Genomic DNA, 23459 nt, shown 5'->3' on the forward strand with positions numbered 1-23459 from the left:
AGATAAATAGTTGACGTCGCTTAGCAACCGAATACGCTGGGGTTGATATGTTACCGGACTACTTGCGGAGTGATACAGAAGACGTGAATCAAAGGCAAAAAAAATCCACTTTCAAAATTAATCTTGACGAAAACTGGTGGGGACTCGCCCCCAGCGTCCACAGCAGAATTGACGCCTATTAACGCTTAGCCTTGAATGGCTATTCAGGAACAGAAGATCAGTAACATGGTCGGTCTCACCCCTTTGGCATTTTCTTTAACCCACAATGTAATCGCCCCCTTTTCCTGCCCCAACTTCTCCCTATTCACAAGAGTGACTGTTCCTATTCACGCTTGCAGACGATCCGCTTTGCTGCTCTCACTTGTAAATGATGTACCATTCTCTTTTCGTCACACTATATGGCAGAAGACAGATTTTGGAGTAAGTCAAACATGTTCAAGCAAGTCTTAACCATTACCGTCTTCACCTTCAAGTCAAAAGTCTTAACCTTCAAGTCTCAAGCAATTAACTGCAGTGAGAATCGAGCAAGCCATGTCAAGTCCCGGCTATAAATCCAGCTAGGTTAGTCATTGTCATTGCTCACGTCAAGCAAGACACAATTCAAGTCATAAGGAATGTTGATGATCTGCCCAAGTCTCTTCAATTAAATCAGTTAAAAGACAGAGGTCATGAAAGTTAAGTTTTATTTTCCTCATAAACTAAAATTGTTTAAGAGTGCTTACACTTTATAAATCTTACTCACATTTGACATTTTGTGGCAATCAACAATTAGAAGCCCCTAAACGAATAACATAAAGAGTACGGCCTGTAATTATATAGCTCTAAAGGGCTCAAGTGTGAGAACAAAAGTTACCAGCAGTGTTTCCTGCTGGTCGGCCGCACCCTAGTTGGTTGCAAAGTTTCCATGCATTGCACTAAAAATCAACAATTAGTCTATAAACAGAGCTTACAGCGTACTGATCCTGACAAATATTTCCGAATTCATTGAACGATTTACAAGTGCATGAGCCCGATAGAGTCCCTGTTCCTCCTCTCTGTGCCTCCTCTCTGTTCCTCCTCTCTGTTCCTCTCTCTGTTCCTCCTCTCTCTGTGTCTCCTCTCTATTCCTCCTCTCTGTGTTCCTCCTCCCTCTGTTCCTCCTCGTTTTGTTTTTTAAATAAACAGGTTTATTTCATTATTATCGCAATTATATACAACACATATTGCACTTTCTGGATAAATATAACTTTGTGGGAGGGTGTCATCATCAATCACGGCCATAAGGTGGATTTCAGTGACATCTTTGTGTGTCCAAAAACATTCAAACTTCTTGCTTGATACTTATAGTAAGCCAAAGAACATTTAACACAATAGTTTGTTGTATGTAGTACGCCGGCTCATGCTGCCGCCCTTCATGATTGCGCCACCACTATTTTTTTTCGGTCCACACACGCCATGGAATGGCCCTTTTCTGAAATAGGGTGTACGACGCGTACCATTTCCAAAACCAAAATAAAACACATTGTTTAATGCTTTTCCCGTAACAGTTCCTGAATGCGGTTGAACAGAGATTCTTCTTCACAACGATTCTTCTGGGGCGCGGTTTCCTCCTGCACAAGCCCACACACGCATACAGGAACTCATAAATACAGAAACACACACACACACACACACACACACACACACACACACACACACACACACACACACACATCTAACCATTCGAATCAAATTGAAAGGCAACATACAATTTTGTGGCTTACCTGTAAATATATTAACCTTTTAATAAGCACTTACAACAGGCTTGAAAACATAAACCCACACAAAGGACCCTTACATGTTGAGAGGGCACTCCTCTGCTGGGTGTTTGATGACTGTCTATTAGGAAAGTGGTGGGAAAATCTCCTTGGCATGGTGACCATGCCCCCGAGACGGCGTCCTGTCCAGAGGAGAGCTTGCCTAATCTGGCCTGAAACAGCTCCCCGAGACAGACCTGGAGCGACTGTAAACCCAGAAAAAAAACTCATCGTTAAACTTCTTTATGAGAATGGGAGGGTAAGCATTATTTGGTGATGTTTCCCAGCACACATTGGCAACACATTGGCAGTCCTGGTGCTCAACATTAAAGACAAGGGGATATAGCGTTTGTGTGAATTGAATTAGCTATCACTTATTCATTTAGCAGGTGCTTTTATCCAAAGTGATTTGGCAGTGAATATGCCAGAACATCACACATCAGGGTTCCTGCCCCCAGTTTGAATCTTAAAACCTGCTTGCCATCTGTGTATTATCTTTATTTGGATCCATTACTTTCCTCGAAAATAAGATTTTGAGGGTTTAAATGTAAGATATTATTGCCCGAAAGGATGACTTATTGATAGTTGAATATCCGCTGAGTTTGTCCAAACCTTGAAGAAAAGCCTCTGGAAGGCCGGGCTGGAGTCAGAGCTCATGTCTCCAACGGAAATGTGAGACAGACAGTGGAGCAGGAGCAGAGAGAATCCTCCGACACACTGGAGCCTCTGCCGTCGCACAAAGAGCCTATCCTCTGCATCCTGCCACACGGGGAAGAAGGAGTATTGTGGATATTACAGATTAATCAGATTTTAACATACAGAAAACAACACAACATCTGCCATCCCAATGTATTCTAATCAAGACACTAGTTTGAATTGAAAACTATTCCATGCATTATACTTCATTCCAAAAGACACAAATAACGTCCACTGTAACACAGTTAGAAAATTACTTTTTCTATAATTTCAAATTTTCTTTAAATTTCCCAACTCTGGGATAATAAAGAATACTTTGACTTTTTACCCAGAAGCGTACCTGATAAAAAAACGAATTTCTGAAGGCATTGTCGGCATAGTTGTTGTGTGGGAGACTAGCCGCAACTTGAAGGGAAATTGCTGGGGCCTGAAATTAAATTCAATGAAAATAACTCTGCAATTAGTAATACAAGTTACTACATCATAAAATACAAACAAAAGTCGAATGAAAATCCAGGAAAATATGACTCTACAATACACTGGAATTCTCTATTTTTTATGTATTCCCTGGAACAGAACTGGAGATGTTTGGAGTGTGCTAACATTTGTCCTGTAAACACATGCAGGTGTGAATAGGTATGACAGAGTTATCCAATTTAAATAGGGGATGTAGAGGCAGAAAAGGCAGTCAGAGTGATACTGACCAGTTTGAGAGTGTGCAGCAACTTCAGCAGGAACAGTCCGTGCTGGTAGGCCAGGAACTCTCTGGGGTTCAGAGTCTGCACGTCCAGAGGGATGAGCTCTCCTTCACAAGCCCACTGAGCATCCAGCACATCAACAAATCTGCTGCTTTCATCTACTGGGCCAAGTATTACAATAGACGCATGCAACATATTGGTTTCATTCTTGCACCACTCCCATTGAGGTCAAATGTTTGTTCAAAAGATAAACTTAAATTTAACTACAGAACTGTTACTCTCCTTAAAAATATTCCAAGCTACAGCAGACTGCAATGCACACACACAAACAAACACAAACTATCGCCTTATTGCATGTAATGTATGAACCAATCTAAACAGTTTCTTCTCATCAAACCTACTGCGCAACTCTCCCTTTAGAAAGCCTGCATCCAGAGCCTGCTCTTTCAAACCGAGCTCCACCTTCCTCAGCAGTTGGAAGAGAGGAGATCGCTGGAGCAGCTTATCCCACTCCTCCTCTGACAAGTTGGGACATAGCAGGGATGTTTTGTTAGAAAATAGAAAGGAGAGAGCAAGGTTTTGCTTTAAAATGCAATACGGAAAAGCTGTTTGCTGTGCTTTGGCTTCAATGTTTGACAGCCTACCTGCAATTGTAGGAACACACACATGAGTGGGCGGGCCACATGCTTTCATCGGTTGGTTCTCTAAGAAGCAATGAAACAATTCCAATTAATTATTTCATATCTTGGACATTAAACGTCACATTGGCTGCATATTGTCCCATGGAAAGAATCAGATATTAAATTAAATTAAATTCTTCAACTCTTCTTTCTAAAATGTTGCACTTGAAGCAGTTTGCTTATTTCATGAAGTGTGTGTACTTGTATTATTCTTGCACTCTTCCGGTTGTATCTTCCTGGTTGAAGACGTTTGGAATAAAGTGTCAGCTCTACGAATGTTATGCAATGTAATGTAATGCGCTGTGAGGCATCTGCGTCGCAAAGGGCGCACACTTGCTGAGAGAAAAAACACACAGACCCACGGAGACGCAAAGGGAAGGAGAGGTGCTGGAGGTGAAGGAGAGGGAGCTAGGTGACACTAGGTGTGGCAAAAGATGTATTAAGCAACATGCACCAAGCGTGTGACTAATCACGTCTCCTTCCAGCCCGTCAGCATTTTCACTAAGCCGCTCGTCAGCCGTGTCATAAAACCAATATCATCCCCCTTCTGGTGGAGTTCACACATAGGAGATAAGGCCGGCGCGCCAATCTGCCCCCTATTGTCTCCACTTTATTTCTTCCCCATTCAACTTTTTATATTCATACATTTGCTTTGTTTTATTGTCAGGTGAGAGGGCCCAGCGGCAGTACTTAAAAAAGTACACATTGTGTACTTTTTATGGATATGGGAATTATACCTTGGCAAGGGTTTCCAGATGATGCGGTGTGGGGGTTGGTCTGTGGACTGGCGGGCAGTGCCGAATCTTGGGACTGTGATTTGATTTGCTCCCTCAAAGACTGGGAAGAGATTCCTGGAGGAAAATAAATGGTCAGAGATTAAGTCATAATATTTGTTTATTTGTATATTGAAGGCTGAGAACGCTGTAGTCAGGTAGTCTTCTTGGGGTCCACACATAACACATAGGCCATAGGAAAAATAATAGCATCAGTAAAATTCAGATATCATCCAACAAAAAAAAGGTATGAACAATGTTATTTTAAAATCAAATAACATCTAAACAGATACCGATCATCCTTCTAATGATAATAATAATTACTTTTCAGATACATCTTGACAAAGAAATTGCCCTAGACAGTGTAGCCAACACTGTGCCTGCGGGCACCTGGTCACCCCAAGGGACCATGTGAGTCGCCCGCAGAGCATGTTCTAAAAATAGCTAAAATTAAAAAAATATATATATATACACAATGTTTAACATAACATAAATAAATACATGTTTTACGAACTCTAACCTTGTCTGGAAAGTTTAATGTCATGCGTTCTCTTTCCTGAGACAAACTAGCGAGCACAACTTAAATCTGGAGCTAGATGCGGGGTTTACCCACAAAATAAAGAAAAACATGGAGGAAAAGCGAAAGAAAACTTATCATTTTCACAATGATGGGGAGGAAGAATTATTTTTTACTACTGTGAAAGACAAGAGTGTATGTCTTATTTGCGGGGTGACTGTGGCGATCCGTCAAACTCAAGTGGTCAAACTGAAGACACAAGGTCAGCCCCAGAGATTAGCATGGCATGCGACCTGACCAGGTCAGTTTTATTTTTCGTCTTCCCGATCGCCTTCTCGATCTCCATTCCACGCAGAAATGCAATGAGTTTGCAGCACTTTACACTGATAAAATTGAAGGCATCAGACGCTACATTAGTATCTCCACTTCAAACAAAAATGGCAAAAGTAACGTGGCAATGATGACATGCTTTAATGTCATAGACTCTAGAACTCTTGTGGGAACAGTGACACAACTAAAGCCATCCTGTTGCCTTGATACTTTACCTACCAACCTCTTTAAGAATGTTTTTGACTGCCTAGCAATAGACATATTGCAAATAGTTAACAACTCTCTCCAATCAGGCAATTTCCCAAAAGCCTTGAAAACTGCAGTTATTAAACCCCTTTTAAAAAAGCGGAGCCTAGATGCCTCTATTATTAACAACTACAGACCATTATCAAATCTACCCTTCATTAGTAAAATCATTGAGAAAGTTGTCCTCCAGCAACTTAAACACTTCCTGGCATCAACTGGTTGCTATGACCTTCCAATCAGGATTTCGACCCCTACATAGTACCGAGACCGCCCTTATTAAAGTTGTAAGCAACATCCGTCTTAACACAGACTCTGGCAAAACCTCAATATTAATGCTACCAGACCTCAGTGCTGCATTTGACACTGTAGACCAGGCGCGTGCCGTCCATATGGGCAGGTGGGGCGGCGAACTCCCTGCAAAAGCATGCTCCCAAAAAAAATAGTTCCTCAGTAAATCATTGCTCCAAGTTTATTTTTAATAATGTTATTGTCACATTAACTATCTATAGTTTCTGTAGGCTTTCCGACTATTTTTGGTCTGTTGATATCAAATTGATGGTGCCGATTCTAGTTGAGTTTAACGAGTCATGCAATGTGGGGCAGCGGAGCTCAACGACCGCGTCCCTCCGTATGTTTCTCACATAACCCTGCAGGCTGTAATAAGAATTGCAATCCGCGCTATAAGACGCCCATATGGTCGTAAAGTAGTCTGCCCCATGTAATGGTCATATTCTAGGACTGTTGTTGTTTAAAATCGAATTACTCCGCCTGTATCTTTCGGCATTGTAGACTATTCATATATTTATTTCAGCAGGTATTAAAATTGTATACCTGATTTCATACCTGATTTAAACAGCTGTTATTGAGAAATATCTGATTTCAAAAGTGTTGTTATTGAGAGATTTGCACACATCGTCGGGCCAAGTTCCAAATCGAAGGTCTGCTTGATTGATAACTTGTATTTCTACTTTTCATGTATTTGCAATGCACTCGCTAAGCCTGTTGTTAAAATAAAATATGGAAGAAATAACTTCCCTATAAGGGATATCGTATGACGAGTGTTGCGGATGGCACAAAAGCGTGCAGTAACAGTAGGCTATTAGTTTATTTTTAATTCTTACTCACAATTAGTTTAGTTAACATATTTTAATGTAGCTCAAAATATACATGTTAAAAATATAAATTGTGGGTGTGGTCATACGCCAGTAGTTTCTGCCCCACCGAAATGAAGTATGTCCAAAATGAAGTATGTGCGCACGCTACTGCTGTAGATCATACAATACTTTTGGACAGGTTAGAAAACTGGGTGGGGCTTTCTGGCACAGTCTTAAATTGGTTAAGGTCCTACCTACAAAATAGGAACTACTTTGATTCCATTGGCGACTTTGTATCGGAATCAACCAACGTGGCATGTGGAGTCCTACAAGGTTCGATCTCGGGACCCTCTTTATTCAACATCTACATGCTCCCAATAGAGCAAATCATGCAAAATAACAATATTGACCATCATTGCTATGCCGATGACACACAAATCTATGCATCGCTATCACCAAATGACTATCGTCCCATAGATCTTCTAAGGAAATTTCAGCTTGTTCAGAATGCTGCTGATAGAGTTCTAACAAAGACCAACAAATTTGAACATATTACACCCATTCTTAAATCGTTACATTGGCATCAGAGAATTTATTTAAAAATCATGTTGCCAACCTGTAAATCGCTACATGGTTTAGGGCCAAAATATTTAACTTCTATGATTCCACTACAAAAGCCTTCTAGACCACTAAGATCTTCTGAGACTAATCTGTTAATTATCTCCAGAGTAAACACAAAACATGGGAAAGCAGGATTTAGTTACTATGCAACAAATAGCTGGAATAAACTCCCTGAGGATTTAAGACTTGCCCCAACTCTAAAATACATTGCACCTTAAAAAGATCCTTTTTAAATGTACCTTTATTTTCTATTTTTACCAGAGGGATCTTTCTAAAAAGCCTTTATTTTCTATCTATTTTACTATTTTTTTTGCATAATGTTTTCTTTTCTGTTATTTTAATAAATTTGATTGTATGACAATGTTTATATGTGAAGCACTTTGAGTCTGCCTTGTGTATGAAAATTGCTATATAAATAAATTGCCTTGCCTATAATTTTTCCGTTGGGGGTTAAGCAGAAGGTCAGGATGCATCGTGTGCTGGGAGTGCTTGACAGGAAGTCTGTTCCCACTCAAGAGTCATAATCGGGTTAAGGTAATAAAGCTGGGGTGGGGAGAGAGAGAGAGAGAGAGAGAGAGAGAGAGAGAGAGAGAGAGAGAGAGAGAGAGAGAGAGAGAGAGAGAGAGAGAGAGAGAGAGAGAGAGAGAGAGAGAGAGAGAATACCACTCACTCCCCTAGAGAAGCTGTTTCCTTCAAAAGTTGTAATTACTTTCAGGCTGGAACAACTTGAAGCTGTCCCATGCGTGACACTTTATCTGCTGTATATCCTGGATCCATGGGTCTATTCGTTGAACATGTATGTGCTTAATAAATCAATATTTGCGGCCCAACGCTCTAGCCAATAGGAACAGCTGATTGCAGTGACCTTCGCTAAAATGGTCACTGACATAAATGCGTTGTTGGTTTAACATTAAATTGCAATTCAACCGCCTTCGACCGATCCCATTCCTCACCGAACATGCCCCAAGGGTCATAGGGCACCAGCCCCTCGTCTCAGCATAGTAAGTAGTAGAGGATCTAACACTTGCTGGATTGCTAAACCTAAACCTTTTTGGTTGATCCCGAGCTGTTACAGAGAGAAAACAATTCCATGCCGTTGTAATATGACAGAAAAAAGACTGCAATACCATGCTTGGGTACCGAGGGGGAAAGGGCTAGACAGTGTGGGAATGCATGGGGTTGGATGGTAATGTGCCATTGCCGGATTGTTTAAAAAATGTGCATGTGCGTGGGTAGACCTAAAACCAATCATAGTAATTAAACTATGACACATCAGCAGGAGCTATCCTTCTTGTTCAGGAACATTTCTCAATGGAGCTGACATAAGTTGCCTCTCTGTCAGGCACCTATCAAACCTGCCCGATATTGGGAAATAAGATATTGCCCAATATTTGGCAATACGATAAGCTATTGGATTGGCCTGACATGGGCTGCTGTCTGATTGGGAGGATGGCCGGATCCTTATTCCAGAGGAAGTGAGATGAGCTTGAACTTGTAGATGGAGTCTAGTAGATTGTAGGGCTATGTGACTGGAATCTTTGACTAACTAAACTCTGCACGGGATATCCGCTGCCACTGTGCAAATGACGCAAAATACGGGGTATGGTGAATACACCATTATTTCTTGATTGCACAATTGAAGTATGTGAATTGCAACCAACCCTTACCCTCAGTTTTAAAACACTTGCGATAGCACAGAGGCTACCCGACATGACACATGCTGGTACCAGTGTTAAACCTCCCAAATCACTTTTCTTTAAGGAAATAATTAGCATTAGTAATATTTTATCGCATCAAAGTTTTCCGATAATTTGGACAGCATCTCTGAATAAGTGAACATGGCTTGGCTAGGCTGTGTCCTTCTGGCACGACCCCTTCAGTCCGGAGTGGGTTGCCATGGCGGTTATTGTGTCATGTGAATATACACACGAAATGATTATGCTATCTTATTTGCAGGATTATCCATATTTGCATTTCTAAACCAAATTGCCATGGTTTCAAAGTTCACCATTGTGATCCAAAGATCACCTGTTTTTGGATGACAGGTGATCTCACCAGTGGCATGATCACCAAATGATCTACTGCTCTTATCAGATCTAGGACTTTTAAGAGTGCCATATGGTGATCAAAGTAGAATAGCAGTTAATATACTGGACAAGGGAAACACATATATATATACAGTCTATATAAATTGGGCTGAACCAATTATATCTGACTGTGTGCTTTTCCGCATGACCGGAGTAATTCAAAAGGCTAGGCAAACCACTCCAGCTTGGCAAATACGGGTACATCGCAAAACGTCATGGCCCCGCTCCTTGTTAGGGGATACAAAAACCTCAGATACACTAGTCAATGCAATCTACGTAAGTGTGGATGACAACCATTTTGTGTCAAACAAAACCAAGAGAAAGTTTGCAACCTTTCCTACACCTGAGTGCTTGCAATACCTTGATAAATGAAGGTTGACCGGTCATCCATCATGACCCATCAGTTTCCCCCCCCATCCGACTGGATCAATAACCCCCCACAGTGGCCAGAAGTTGCTTATCCGGTCATTTACACATATAAAGTTATCCGGATATATACCCAAATATGCACATGTACACATATTTGTTTTATGCTTTTCAGCATTTTCCTGTTTTTCTCCTAGTGTGAAGGAGTGATTATTTCCCCCTAAAGAGGGTACCGCCTGGGGATTGGGTGAAGAGATGGGTAGGATTCTTTGGAACACCAATAATTCAAAATCTTTTTGATTCTGGCTGGTTTTGCCGTCTGCCCAATGTAGCTGGAGTCACCGGAGCGACGAGAATATGAACAAGACAAGAATAACAACAAAAAATTAGAATAAATATTTACATTTCTTACGAAGAATTTGACAAAGCCATTTCCAAAGCGGACATCCCTCCATCAGAAGTCCATCCCTCTCTCCTGCAACTAAATCCATGTAATTTCAGGGGTTTACACTCTTCTTAAAGAGTTCATAGGCATACTCAAAAGTCCCACCAGGGTTAGGCAACCTGTACCTATTGAGTTTCTCAATAGAGCTGTTGTTTCAAATCCATTGTACTTTTCATACATTTGATGAGAAATGTCATATTGCGAGGCAGAGCTTCTGTCTTTTGGTGAGGATGGTGCCACAAAGATCGGGGTAAGAGCTAAAGGCTGCCTTCTCCCAAGAGTTCTTTGACTGTGTAATGACACAACAGAGGATACAAAATCATTCAGACCTTTCACCACGGGCACAGAGGCTGTCCACGCTCTAGACATCTCTAACCCGTACGCCTGTTTGGTTGAAAGACCTGGAAACAGGAAGACAAACTGGTCAATGGTTTAATTGGACGAAATTACAATGGCGATTATCACAACACTATCACCGTTTCAGTACTTACTCTCCAATCGACATACAACTGGTATATATTTTTTTTTTCTTAAATTGTAACAAAATGAGTACACCTAAATATGGCTTTGTATGTATGTGCATTATCCTGATACAACATACAATGTGCTCCTTATTAAATGAGGATACAATAATAAGAGCATATGTGAGTAAGTAAAAATAAGTAAACTCAATTTATTGAGATGTTCAACATAGCAGTGCTGCTTATCATACAACAAAAGTATCCTGGACGTGCATGATGTTACCGCCGCAGAGAAAAAACACAAACTTAAAAAAACATAAAGGTTTGGCATATATTGGTTTGAGTTTTTACTCTTTTTAACTTCCTGATATATTGTAGACCTATACGAATGATATGGAAGCCTTTTTAACACCTTTTTAGGCCCTAAATTACACATGATATATTTAAGACTTTTTAACACTTTAGGCAGGCTCAGCCTAGTACCGCCAATGTGTTGCCAGTAGTTGCTTGGGGAGAGGCTCATGGGCTGTTTGTCTTCCAGCAGCTGTCTGAGCCTCTCCAGGATGGGCAGAGCCTTCTGTTGAGCCAAGCCAACCACCCTCACATCCGATCTGAGTCCGTCGTGGTGGGGCAGCCCATAGTCCTTGTACCAGAATTTACGACCCAACACAGCCTGGACAGAGAAGAATAGTTCATATGCTGCTCACTTCATGTCATGTAGTCTGTAAGTCTGTAATAATAAAGCAAAGAATGTTAAAAAAAAATACTGAGATGCAGGCAATCAATCATTGATTGTTTGAGATGTAGTGGGTGTTTTTTTCGGTTGGTACTTGTGCAGTGTCTGAGCGGAGCAGGGAGAGATGACGCGTGGACTGAAGGCTGCTCAAAACTGTCTCCACCTCGGCCTGTCTGGAGCAGAACTGCTGTGAGAGCTCCTTCTGTCTCAGATCCCAGTCCTGGGGACCAAGAGACAAGGACTTTAATCAATTAAACAAATGGAAATAGAGGGATAAAACAGCTGGCCTGCGGTATTGAGGTGATTTTTGATATGGATAGAGCAGAAAATGTTTCTTTCACAGAACTTCCTTGTTTTTGAAGTTCAGCTTAGATCTCAGATTCTCGAAGGGTTTGATCTCAGATTTTCCCAGAACAAATACCAACCTCACTATCTTTCTTATTCCTATGACTGCTCCGCACACTGTTCTGTTGTTTGGTAAAATGTACTCCAAATGTTATTGTATCCCTCGAAAAGTGAATAAGTGTCTGCTAAATGACTAAATCTCAATGCAAGGATTTCTCAGGGTTAGCCTCCCTTGGATGAAATTAAGCGTATTCGGGGTTGGGCTCAAGGACTGACCACATCCTGTTTCGGGAAATGCTTCTCCTGACCACAGTGCAATTGCTCCATCGTGACCTCAATGCTGTCCAGACACGACATGAGCTGGGAGTGCCAGACACACTGCAGCTCCCATTCCTCTTCGTCCCCTACACAAACACATGCACACAAACACACAAACCCACACACACACACACTGGGGATTTCGTGATTGGCGCAGAACAAAGACTCATGTAATAATTTGAAGAGATATGACGTTTTATCAAATATGCTTTATAATATACATATCATATGCATATGCAGTCTAGCAACTGAAGGCCTACCCTGTATGAGGATGTGTATACTAGTATTGCAGCAGAAGGCCTACCCTCTGTGAGGATGTGTGGGACTCTAGTCTTGCAGCTGAAGGCCTTCCCTGTTAGGATGTGTGGGACTCTAGTCTTGCAGCTGTAGACCTACCATGTGTGAGGATGTGTGGGACTCTAGTCTTGCAGCTGTAGACCTACCATGTGTGAGGATGTGTGGGACTCTAGTCTTGCATCTATATTCCTACCATGTATGAGGATGTGTAGGACTCTAGTCTTGCAGCTGTAGACCTACCATGTGTGAGGATGTGTAGGACTCTAGTCTTTCAGCTGTAGACCTACCATGTGTGAGGATGTGTAGGACTCTAGTCTTGCAGCTGTAGACCTACCATGTGTGAGGATGAGTAGGACTCTAGTCTTGCAGCTGAAGGCCTACCCTGTGTGAGGATGAGTAGGACTCTATTCTTGCAGCTGTAGACCTACCATGTGTGAGGATGTGTAGGACTCTAGTCTTGCAGCTGTAGACCTACCATGTGTGAGGATGTGTAGGACTCTAGTCTTGCAGCTGAAGGCCTACCCTGTGTGAGGATGAGTAGGACTCTAGTCTTGCAGCTGTAGACCTACCATGTGTGAGGATGTGTAGGACTCTAGTCTTGCAGCTGAAGGCCTACCCTGTGTGAGGATGAGTAGGACTCTAGTCTTGCAGCTGAAGGCCTACCCTGTGTGAGGATGAGTAGGACTCTATTCTTGCAGCTGAAGGCCTACCCTGTGTGAGGATGTGTAGGACAGGAGTTGGCAGCAGGAGGGACAGGAATGCGACTTGCACCACCCTCCTCTGAGCCTCACACTGGGCGTCATCCTGGAGTTCCATCCCCGCCTCCCGCAGACACCGACCCGACTCTGTCCAGTTGGTCTGCACACACACACAAAGACACATTTCTGTTCACAGAACGCTCGTTCAATCACATCGGCGCTCCTTGTTGTGGCCAAGTTGCCGTTGACCTTAGTCTGTCATTCCTTACGTGCCCCGGGGCCAACAAAATGTCCATGCGAGATAGCATTTGAATTATCAGTGATGAATTATAACCAGTTTGAAGGAAAGCTAGAAATCTTGTTTTGTGTACACGATGCAGCAGGGAATATCGGCTGTTTGCCTAAAACAGTGTAACAAGGAAACGGCCCAGCACACAGTGCCAGCAGCCTAAAGCCAGCTGACCTGAGCGGAGCCAGCTTGCGTGGCTTCTCCGAGGAAGTGGAGCAGAGCCATGTCCAGATCAGAGAGGATCTTCTCCTCCCTCTGGCCCTGCTGCTGCCAGTACTGACTTCTCAAAAACACCTCCTTCTGCAGAGCCTCCACCTGTTTAACAGTTGCACAACCCGATATCACGCAATAACACACTACCGGAATAAAAAAACGAAAAAGAAAGATTGTTGAAACATGTGTCAACTTCCTCTTGAAACCATCCCAACCTGGACGGTATCTGTGTGATCATAGGTGGCCGTCCAGTTGGACACTGTTACTGGAACAATGTTCTTTCTTGACATGTCCAACCTGGCGCCGACGACTGGCGCCAATACCCCAGTGACCGGGTCCACGGTCAGAGCCCCGATCCGGATGGGTACCAGTCCTGGGAACCACGATAACAGAACGGAGAGCCGTGGCTGTAGTCACATGCTTGTTTGCACTGCAAACCACATTAGAGGTTATTTTTGTATCATCTCATCAGCCTGATATGATTACGATATGATCATAATTATATCATAATGATGTTGTCATTAGCACAGCTGTTAGGTTGAGTCCACGGAATGGACAATGCATTACAGTAAAATATCAGTTGCACAATTTGCAATTTTTCCGTTTTGTCTTACCAAATTATTTTTATATTTGATTCAAAGTTTGTTCACAAGTAAACTCCCTTGTTCAAAGGCGGAACTGGCATTGCAATTCAGACCGGGGTTAATATGATAATTATACGATTATAATCCATCGACTAATGACATTATCTGCGCTCTTTGAAAGCCTCTATAGATCTCAACTTCTATCCAATCAGCTTAATTTGTTTCTCTGATCATCAGACCTTTTCCATTGGGGTCTTCCATGGTCCCCGCCAGAGGCACTGTGGACCCAGTGAGGGGGTCGACCTGAGAGCCCAGGACCGGCACGCTCAGGCCAGACCCCATGGGGTCGGGGTACTCCAGCCCCAGCAGAGCTGTCACACACATGTCACATCCTGGGAGCTGCATGAGGCCTGGCTTGGACAGATTCAGTCAGCAGGTTATTACTGTGGATTATATCACATCATTGTCGAATACTTGACTCTGATTGGTCGATAATTGGGAACCTGTGCCTTTCAACTGCATATAAAATGGACCATTCCAGGCTGTCATGCTTTTTACTTTTTTTATTTTTTTATTTTTTATTATGTTGCAATAATGGGCAACACTATGTAGTTTATTACTTCATTATTTATACATGAGCTGTTGTTTTTCAGTGGATAGGGAAACAAAAATTGGATATGATTCGAGATAAGCAGAGTTCAGTTTAGTTCATGTTCCTTTACCTAACCTAAGCTTAGCAGAGTTAAAATCAGTGATGGTGTAGCATACACAGAAAATAACTATTCAGATATAATAGCTAGACAAAGTGGGTAGACAGATGTGGGGTAGCAAATTAGGCAAAACAGACAAAAGAGCAAGGGTAAATTAGACCCAGGAAAACATTGTGAACCGCAGGGTATAAAGGCAATGGCCAAACATAAGAACTAGGCCCAATGGCAGCAAATGACATGGTGACATGGTGGTAGATAGGTAACTGACATTTGGTGAATGACATTTGTCTATATTTTGATTAGCAAAATGTCCCTCGACATAAAAAGGATTTCAGAATGATGGCATTTTTTATTTCTCATTTGTCTACATCTACACAGTGAGCATATTGGGATGATAGTATTTGTAGACACAAATTAGTTTTTGGGATCACTGTTAGCTTTGTGTATACAGTATTTATAATGTGGTCTCAATTTAGAACTAATCAATGTGCAATCATTGTGCCGTGTGTAAATACTGTAGGCAGCAGCTGAAAGCATAAGCAAAGCTCTACTGGGCTCTTGTGGTTATTAGTATTTTTAATCAGGCTGGTCCTGGCAGAAATGCGACGGCAGTTAGAGGCCATAGATGCTGGACAGTTAATTTGGGTGCAGTGGAGCTGACAGTAATTCACTAGGAGTGGTCTGTCTTTTTACCTAGCTAATTATCAGCTCCCATGATTAATGCTGACATCCCATGGGATTGTCCCCCTGTTTCTCCCATCCACACAGAGTCAGGACCATGGAGGTTCGGCGTACATAAATAAAATGTAAATGCAACGAAGATAGATCAACATTGTCACTAGAAGACATAAGCCAAATAAATCAGATGCTGAGCTGATTGAATGGCATATATTGCGGCACAGACTTTGGTGTAATTGTAATAAAAATTAGAACTGAGACACAGTTGTATTTTAGATCTGATATACTTTTACTGGGGTATTTTTTATTGTTTTCAAATTACTTATGTGGCATGTTTTGTGCTGTAACGTGGGCTTTCTGCAGCAAGAATAACACATGAGTAATTGATCTTCTGAATCAGAATTTGACTCGAAATCAATGAATAACCCACTGATATTACAAATCAATAAATACCTTTCCCTAAACCTTTTTGTAATTATATTAGGCTATATAGGTTATATATTGGCTAATATTGACAAGACCACACCCTGAACTTCCTCTCACCCAGAGTGCCCCCGTCCCTCTGTAGGCCAGAGCTCCAGTCAATCAGTATCTGGAGGCGTGTCTGCAGCTGCAGCAGGCAGTGCAGGCTCCTCCCCCAGGCCATCTCCAGATCCCTGGCAGCGGCCTTCACATGGTCAACATGGCTGCCAGCATGCCCCCTCTCGCTGCCCGAGGTCCAGCCCTCTGTCAGACCTTTCAAGAGATTCAGCACTGTGGCCCGGGATGACAGCACCTGCTCAAAGAAAGCCCCCCCCCCCCCCCTCAGGCCATCACTTTATTATTTATAGACTTTATGAAACTCTAAGCACTTTTCTTCTGATATATATTAATTTATATTTGCTTCAGACACATGATTTCTGAACATTACTACATCATTCAAAGCATGCCAGCATAAATCCTGCCCATCTAGAGAGGTTATAGTCTTTCCTCATTTTATTTTTTTTACATTTTATGCGAGCAAAACGGGAAGAGAAAGACAGAATATACAATATTTACAATATCCAATCTTTGTATTCCGTCGATAGTTGTGTAACCTGTCCAAATGTTTACTAGGGTAAAGTAAAGTTTACCTTGCTGTCAAGGAATGCCTGAAATCCTCCTGCGTGAGGCACCATCTGGCCCGCCCTTAAACTGGCCCCACCCACTCTCGCCAGCCGTCCACTCATAGGCTCCATGAATGAATCAGCCAGGACAACCCCGCCCACTGGCACAACTATTCCTAAAACAACAACATCCAAACATTACGTTACAGTGGCTCAATTAAGCAGCACAAACAAACCCTAACTTGGCATGATAATGTGCCATGAGGCGTGCCAAAATACTTAATCTGACCTGTCATTGGGTCCAGGCTGACTCCCGTGGTCAGCATCATGCTGCCTGTACGCGGGTCCAAGAAGGGTGAACCCATCTGTATGTGCTGCCGGAGCCCAGTGAGAGGGCAGGCATACAGCCCTCCCAGTGGGTACACTAGCCCACTCTGGGGGTGGATGGTGACCCCAAGGATGGGCACTGGGACCCCAGTGACCGGGTCTGCCATGGGGGCCCCGAGCTGCAGTCTCTGGCCTGGCCTCAGGCCTCTGAGCTTGGAGCACGGCATGGGCTGGTTGGAGTGGCGCGAGGTTGGGTAGGGAACGAAGGGCAGGAGCGGGACCTCACACTTACTGTTGTCGTCTGCAGATGAAAGATTGATGTCACTGTTTGTTCTATGGCGGCAGAGAACATTGAAATAACCACAACACATAAAACAAATGGAAACCAAATATAAACATTTTGTTGAAACAAAAGTGTGGCAATGTTGCCGGATCCACTGAGCTATTGGATGTTACCCACCACTAGCTGTACCCCTGGATCGCATTTTGTATGGAATGGTTGATACAAAATACTCAATGCTTCAAACCTGTAATGTGCTGCGCAGGACATCGGAACCATAGTCTTACCTGGTTTTACTCTGCACAGGTCGGTAGTGCATACAAGAGCAGAACAGGCAGGGTCATAGGCCACATTGCCATGTATGGGCATGACCCTGCCCGTGTGGGGGTGAAGGAAGTAGTCGGGGGGCACTGGCATGATGTGTCCGCCCCCTAGCAGCATATGGCAGTTAGGAGCAGGCCTCATTAGACCAGTCACTGCGTCAGTATGCACCGCTCCCTCTCTCAGTGACTCCCCCGCACGACCTGCAGAGGAGCAGTACAGTGTTTCCTGGTTGTTTGCTAGGGTTGGGTTTTGTTTGGCGGCCATTTTGTGCTGACCCCATGTTTCTGTGAAGGGATCGTGAAACCACAGCTCGGTTCAGTGCTTCTTCATGAAGAAGAGGGTGAGGGTGCTAACTGCTCTATTCTTCAAGGTTTGTTTGCCTTATTGGTGGAAGCTATATGTTGTGTGCACTAATAGATGGCATTGTTTGAATGCAGTTTGAGCCAATTGTTTGACTTCAGTTTTTATCAGTGGCCTCTATTTTAATATTAGTGTTGACCACCACTAGATGGTGTTGTTTATCTTTAAAATATTCAAATGATGTCAGGCAAACAAAATGTTACTTTTACTGCTTGACTTATTTATGGTAAGCCTATTAATAATAGTGAGTTGACAAACAGATGGCATTGTTTAACTTAAAGAGTTGTATTAAAGTCATAGCTCTCCATTACAGGGTAAAGTCATCCAAAGCTGAATTTAAATGTTTGTAAAAAGTGTAGCAGATGCTCATTCTTAAAAATAAAAAAATCGATGTGTGAATTTGTATCTACTTCAATGATTCATGCACTTTTCGCTGTATATCTTCGTTGTTGAATGAACTTACTGTAAATTGCTTTGGACGAAAGTGTCTGCTTAATAAGTGTAATGCAATGTAATAATGTAAATATGTGCCATTATTTGTGCCAGCATAAGCGTTACTTTTAGCAGTAGCCTTAGTGCTAGGCTCACCAATAATGTGCTCCTTGGTGAGCACCGTCCCGGTGTCTGGGCACAGTAGCCTAGCCCCTGTACCCTCTCCCAGCATTCCCCAGGCCCCCAGCCGCTTGGACTCTGCAGACACCAGCTCCTCCATCTCCTCCACCAGCGACAACACTCTCTGCACCACACTGATCCATCAAATATAAGAAAGTCTTAGTTATTTTGGTTAAAACAGCTGTTTGCTGAGCAACATAATGGGACATTGGGCTCTACTTCATGTTGATGATTCCCACATTAACATCACAGGCTTGATAGTATTGACTACATTCATAATGAGTAGCCTACTATCATGATTTAAAATCAGGAGCGTTGTAATTAGAATGAGTGTTGGCTGAGTTGTAATTAGCATAGACTCAAGTGGATCCTCTGGTTAACTGATTAACGTCATCAAGATGGAGCCACTACCTTGGAAGGGCTTCTTCCCCAAGGAGCTGGGGAGGGTTACAGGTCCTGGCCAGGAGCCTGGTGCACTCCTTCAGGCGGGCTGTGAACACATTGTGGACCCTCTTCTGGATCTGACCCTCTTGTTGGAGCACCTGGAGGACCTCATTACAATGCGTCAATACAGCCAAATGGCCTTGGCCTTCCTCCATGAAATCATTGTTTCAGTTTTTTGATTGGACTGATGCTAATTGATTCAACCGGTGGTTATTTGGTTTGTATTCTGTCATCGGCTAGGGATGTGTTCATGCAATGATTTGCATGAGACGTGACGTCAGCAGTCCTACTAGATTATAGCAGAGCCTCCGATGAGAGACTATGCAGAGACCGGGCCGGAAACCAGAAACTGCAGGGGGCGGGGTTACACCTTCTTTCCTGAGTTGCGGAGATACTTTCCTCTAAGATACTGACTCTTTTTAACCCATTAACCCAGATTCGGCCATCCAACTTTAGGTATTAATTTGGTAAAAGGTGATTTGTGGGACAACGAAGAGGAGAGGAAGTTTGTCTGTGTGTGTGTGTGTGTGTGTGTGTGTGTGTGTGTGTGTGTGTGTGTGTGTGTGTGTGTGTGTGTGTGTGTGTGTGTGTGTGTGTGTGTGTGTGTGTGTGTGTTTATCTTGCGATGTCACATCAACGAACCTGCAGTTGAAAGTCAAGCAGTACCCTGAGCTGCGTGGCCTTGGACTGCCGGCGTCCAGCCTCTCTCTCCACCTCCCTCCTGAGCCTGTCGTAGCCTTCTGCTCCCCTCTCCTCTACGGGCAAGTGTGGGCGGAGCGAGCTCAGTTTCTCCAGCACCCCCTGGTACAGCTCCTTCACCTATAGGCCGGAACACACGCACAAGGTGCATCAACCTTATACATTGTCGTATACTGTGCTCACACACCAAGTTTGACCTACTCTCCTTACACGTTTATCACCTAGGCCGCCCCGAGGACTGTTACCACCAACTCTCTGTCTGGCCAAAGCACAAAAACAGGAACTAGCCGAAGGTGGAGAGAGGGGTGTGGCTGCTGAAATGGAGACATCCAAGTCCAACATCCAATCTGTTTCCATTCACTTGACCTTTGCCAAGGGGACTAAATAGAATTTGGGAGCAATGACACGAATCGGATAAGAAAAAGAGATATCAGTGCTAAAAGTGCCTGCAGGGATGGAGGGAGTGAATTGAATCAAGCACTGTTCATGTTTTGATAGATTGATTGTATTGTCAGTAATTAACCTAGTACATTGAATCATGTTTCTGTCTAACCTGTGTGAATGATGAGAGTTGTGTGTGTGTGTGTGTGTGTGTGTGTGTGTGTGTGTGTGTGTGTGTGTGTGTGTGTGTGTGTGTGTGTGTGTGTGTGTGTGTGTGTGTGTGCGTGTGTGTGCGTGAGCGCGTGCGAGTGGGTTTCTGTGAGTGTGTGCGTGCAAGTTTGCGCATGTGTGTGTGTGTGTGTGTGTGTGTGTGTGTGTGTGTGTGTGTGTGTGTGTGTGTGTGTGTGAGCGTGTGCGCGCACGTTTGTGTGTGCGTGCGTGTGCGCGTGCGTGCGTGCATGTGTGTGTGCGTGTGCATGCATGGGTGTGTGTCGGATGCTGACCTCGGTGGTGAGCTGTCCCAGGCGGGACGTGACGGACAGGCTCTGCTTCAGCAGGAGGTTATAAAAGGTGTTGGTGCTGAAGGCTTCCAGGTCCACCTGCTTCTCATAATCCCAGAACTCATCGGTCGGCTCCGCACACCCCACTGGACCAAAGACACACAAACACACACACATTCACACATACACAAACAGGTATTCAGACAAACACATGCACACACACACTCACACGCATATACACACATGTACATACGCAAGTACACAGGCAGACAAGCCAAGCATCAGTATAATTGATAATTCAGCATTTACTGAAACTTGATTTACCTTAGTACACAAACAACACAAAGTTTATCACTCGAATTAACCTGTATTATCCCACCATGAAGCATGCAATGTTTTTTTATTTTTCCAGCGAATAAGTCCTTGTTTACATGAAGAAGGCGTTTCTGTACACACCTTGACGCGAGTCATAAAAGCACATACTTTCCGCAGAATTGGGGCCGAAGGGTAAACACAGGAGGGACTTTAATTACGAGGCCGTCTCATTTAGTCCCACGAGAAACCGGTGAAGAAAAAACGACATTGTCTACACTGTCTGGGCCCCTGAGGCAACTCGATGGAAATTTCCCTCATTAGCCCCTTTGTTTTGCCCCTGAGCTGAGATCAATGAGAAAATAACCTATAAATGATTTATGTCCTTGTATTTTTCAGGTGACCTAATTGTTTTCCGTAACCCTGAATTATAAATTCAAGACAAGAAAAGGAAAACACAACAACAACCTGAGTTCTAATTGAGACCATTGTACGGCCAGCCATGTGTGTGTCTATTCTGTGTAAGTATTAGAGACCCAGGGTCCTTAAAGCAGTGTTATATGCTATGCGAATTAAGAATGTTATATATGCAATGGCCATTACACTATAGTAAATCTATTTGCCTTTGTGGTGTAAGTTAGAGTAAGGATACTCAATATGTGTGTGTGTGTGTGTGTGTGTGCGTGTGCGTGTGTAGGTGTGTGTGTGTGTGTGTGTGTGTGTGTGTGTGTGTGTGTGTGCGCGAGGGTCTGTGTTACTGTGTTTTTGTGTCTCTGTCTGTGTTAGTTTGTATTCTTCACCTGACCCTATGGGATCTTGTGTCTCTCTGGCTTGCTGGTTTCTATGGGTCCTTTTGAATGATGTCAACCTTGAACCCTTTGAAGAGTAATCCGCCATGCAGTAGGCCAGCGATGTCACACGGTACATCGCATTGATTGGCTTCTTCTCTGGCCAACCATATTCACGAAACAGGACCTACAGATTGGACATCATTAAGACAAAGACATTTCTCCAGAATGAATGAAATCTGGATGGCCATTCCCTCTTGTGAGGAATCACTAGAGGCAAGATTTTGAAATCGCTGCTAATGGCTAATCACACTCACATTTTGTGGTAAAATAGGAGCCTTTTAAAAGTCTGGGATTTATGCTATTACTGTGTGTGTATATTTAGAGAGAGCGAGAGAGAGCGATAGAGAGCGAGAGAGAGCGAGAGAGAGCGAGAGAGAGAGAGAGAGAGAGAGAGAGAGAGAGAGAGAGAGAGAAGAGAGAGATAATGTACTTACTAGCATTGTCACACATAAACACATGAGCAGCACAGCGCCAGAAAGCAGTCCGCCTGTGACCGCCCAATCAGGTCGCAGTAGCAGGGTGTGTTTCCTCCTGATGCCGACCCTGGTCAGGTGACCGGGTGAGGTCGCTAAAAAAGGCTCTGGCTCGTAACACTGGCCCCCGGCTGGCATCACCCGCACATACTGAGGGACAACATGAGGGCCCCTTAGCTTGACTAGTGGCCCCCCATACTGAGGGACAACATGAGGGGCCCTTTGCTTGACTAGTGGCCGCCCATACTGAGGGACAACATGAGGGCCCCTTAGCTTGACTAGTGGCCCCCCATACTGAGGGACAACATGAGGGGCCCTTTGCTTGACTAGTGGCCGCCCATACTGAGGGACAACATGAGGGCCCCTTAGCTTGACTAGTGGCCCCCCATACTGAGGGACAACATGAGGGGGCCTTAGCTTGACTAGTGGCCCCCCATACTGAGGGACAACATGAGGGGGCCTTAGCTTGGCTAGTGGCCCCTCATGTCTTTCTGTGTACCACATCAACATCAAAGGAAATTGAAATAATGATGATGATGATGATGATGACGACGAAGATGATGATGATGATGATGATGATGATGAGAATAGTGATTATTGATGGAAAATTATAGGCTCTCGGCCAAGGGCATAGGTTTGGTCTGGGCTTTTGTGGGGTCACTACCAAGACCCCCCCCATAACGTATGATGCACGCCTGACTTTAACTTTGTTTGATGCATTATCTGCTGATGCATATGCAGTAAAACATTTAGTATAGCACCATACCAATACCAAAAGACAAAGATTCCGTCCACCTATTAAATAATAAAACAGATCTGTCTCAAAAGACGTCTTTACACTGCCAAATATGCCCGCTTTAGGCTCGCCTTTTTCCCGGCAAGTTTGCGCGTTTACACTGCGCGAGGAGGTAAATTGCCGGCTTGTGCTAGCACCCCAATTTACCTTCCCGGACCCTACACACAAGCTGGAGAAGGGCATGTGTTCATTCTATTGAAGTCTACGCAATACTATTGTATAGCCTACTATTGTTGTTTTTATAATTGCCATTTCACTATTTTTCTCAAATTCATGCGCTGAATAGTGACCTGGTTGTGCATGATTGCGTTTGTGTGCGTGTGTGTGTGTCTGTTGGGTTATCTGGATTATATAGGAT

General features: G+C 43.5%; 1 protein-coding gene across 1 annotated transcript in view; it reads right to left on the minus strand.

Annotated features, from left to right (window-relative positions):
* Window positions 1-743: 743 nt before the first annotated feature.
* LOC130406493 (uncharacterized) overlaps window positions 744-23459 on the minus strand; it is a 28235-nt gene continuing 5519 nt past the window's right edge. The window contains exons 10-35 of the mRNA XM_056612106.1: window positions 22267-22455; window positions 21782-21956; window positions 20673-20815; window positions 19732-19908; window positions 19057-19187; window positions 18622-18779; window positions 17637-17873; window positions 17032-17370; window positions 16770-16918; window positions 16201-16432; window positions 14509-14679; window positions 13901-14058; window positions 13647-13787; window positions 13196-13343; window positions 12147-12274; window positions 11620-11745; window positions 11273-11462; window positions 10658-10729; window positions 4587-4700; window positions 3814-3873; window positions 3571-3687; window positions 3176-3327; window positions 2812-2898; window positions 2388-2534; window positions 1817-1981; window positions 744-1589 (exon numbers count right to left, since the gene is read on the minus strand). Coding sequence (XP_056468081.1) covers window positions 1506-1589; window positions 1817-1981; window positions 2388-2534; window positions 2812-2898; window positions 3176-3327; window positions 3571-3687; window positions 3814-3873; window positions 4587-4700; window positions 10658-10729; window positions 11273-11462; window positions 11620-11745; window positions 12147-12274; window positions 13196-13343; window positions 13647-13787; window positions 13901-14058; window positions 14509-14679; window positions 16201-16432; window positions 16770-16918; window positions 17032-17370; window positions 17637-17873; window positions 18622-18779; window positions 19057-19187; window positions 19732-19908; window positions 20673-20815; window positions 21782-21956; window positions 22267-22455 — 3990 coding nt within the window. The 3' untranslated portion in view covers window positions 744-1505. The remainder of the gene's footprint in view (window positions 1590-1816; window positions 1982-2387; window positions 2535-2811; window positions 2899-3175; window positions 3328-3570; window positions 3688-3813; window positions 3874-4586; window positions 4701-10657; window positions 10730-11272; window positions 11463-11619; window positions 11746-12146; window positions 12275-13195; window positions 13344-13646; window positions 13788-13900; window positions 14059-14508; window positions 14680-16200; window positions 16433-16769; window positions 16919-17031; window positions 17371-17636; window positions 17874-18621; window positions 18780-19056; window positions 19188-19731; window positions 19909-20672; window positions 20816-21781; window positions 21957-22266; window positions 22456-23459) is intronic.

Source organism: Gadus chalcogrammus, chromosome 16 (genome assembly GCF_026213295.1).
Source record: "Gadus chalcogrammus isolate NIFS_2021 chromosome 16, NIFS_Gcha_1.0, whole genome shotgun sequence".
NCBI classification, from domain to species: Eukaryota; Metazoa; Chordata; class Actinopteri; order Gadiformes; family Gadidae; genus Gadus; species Gadus chalcogrammus.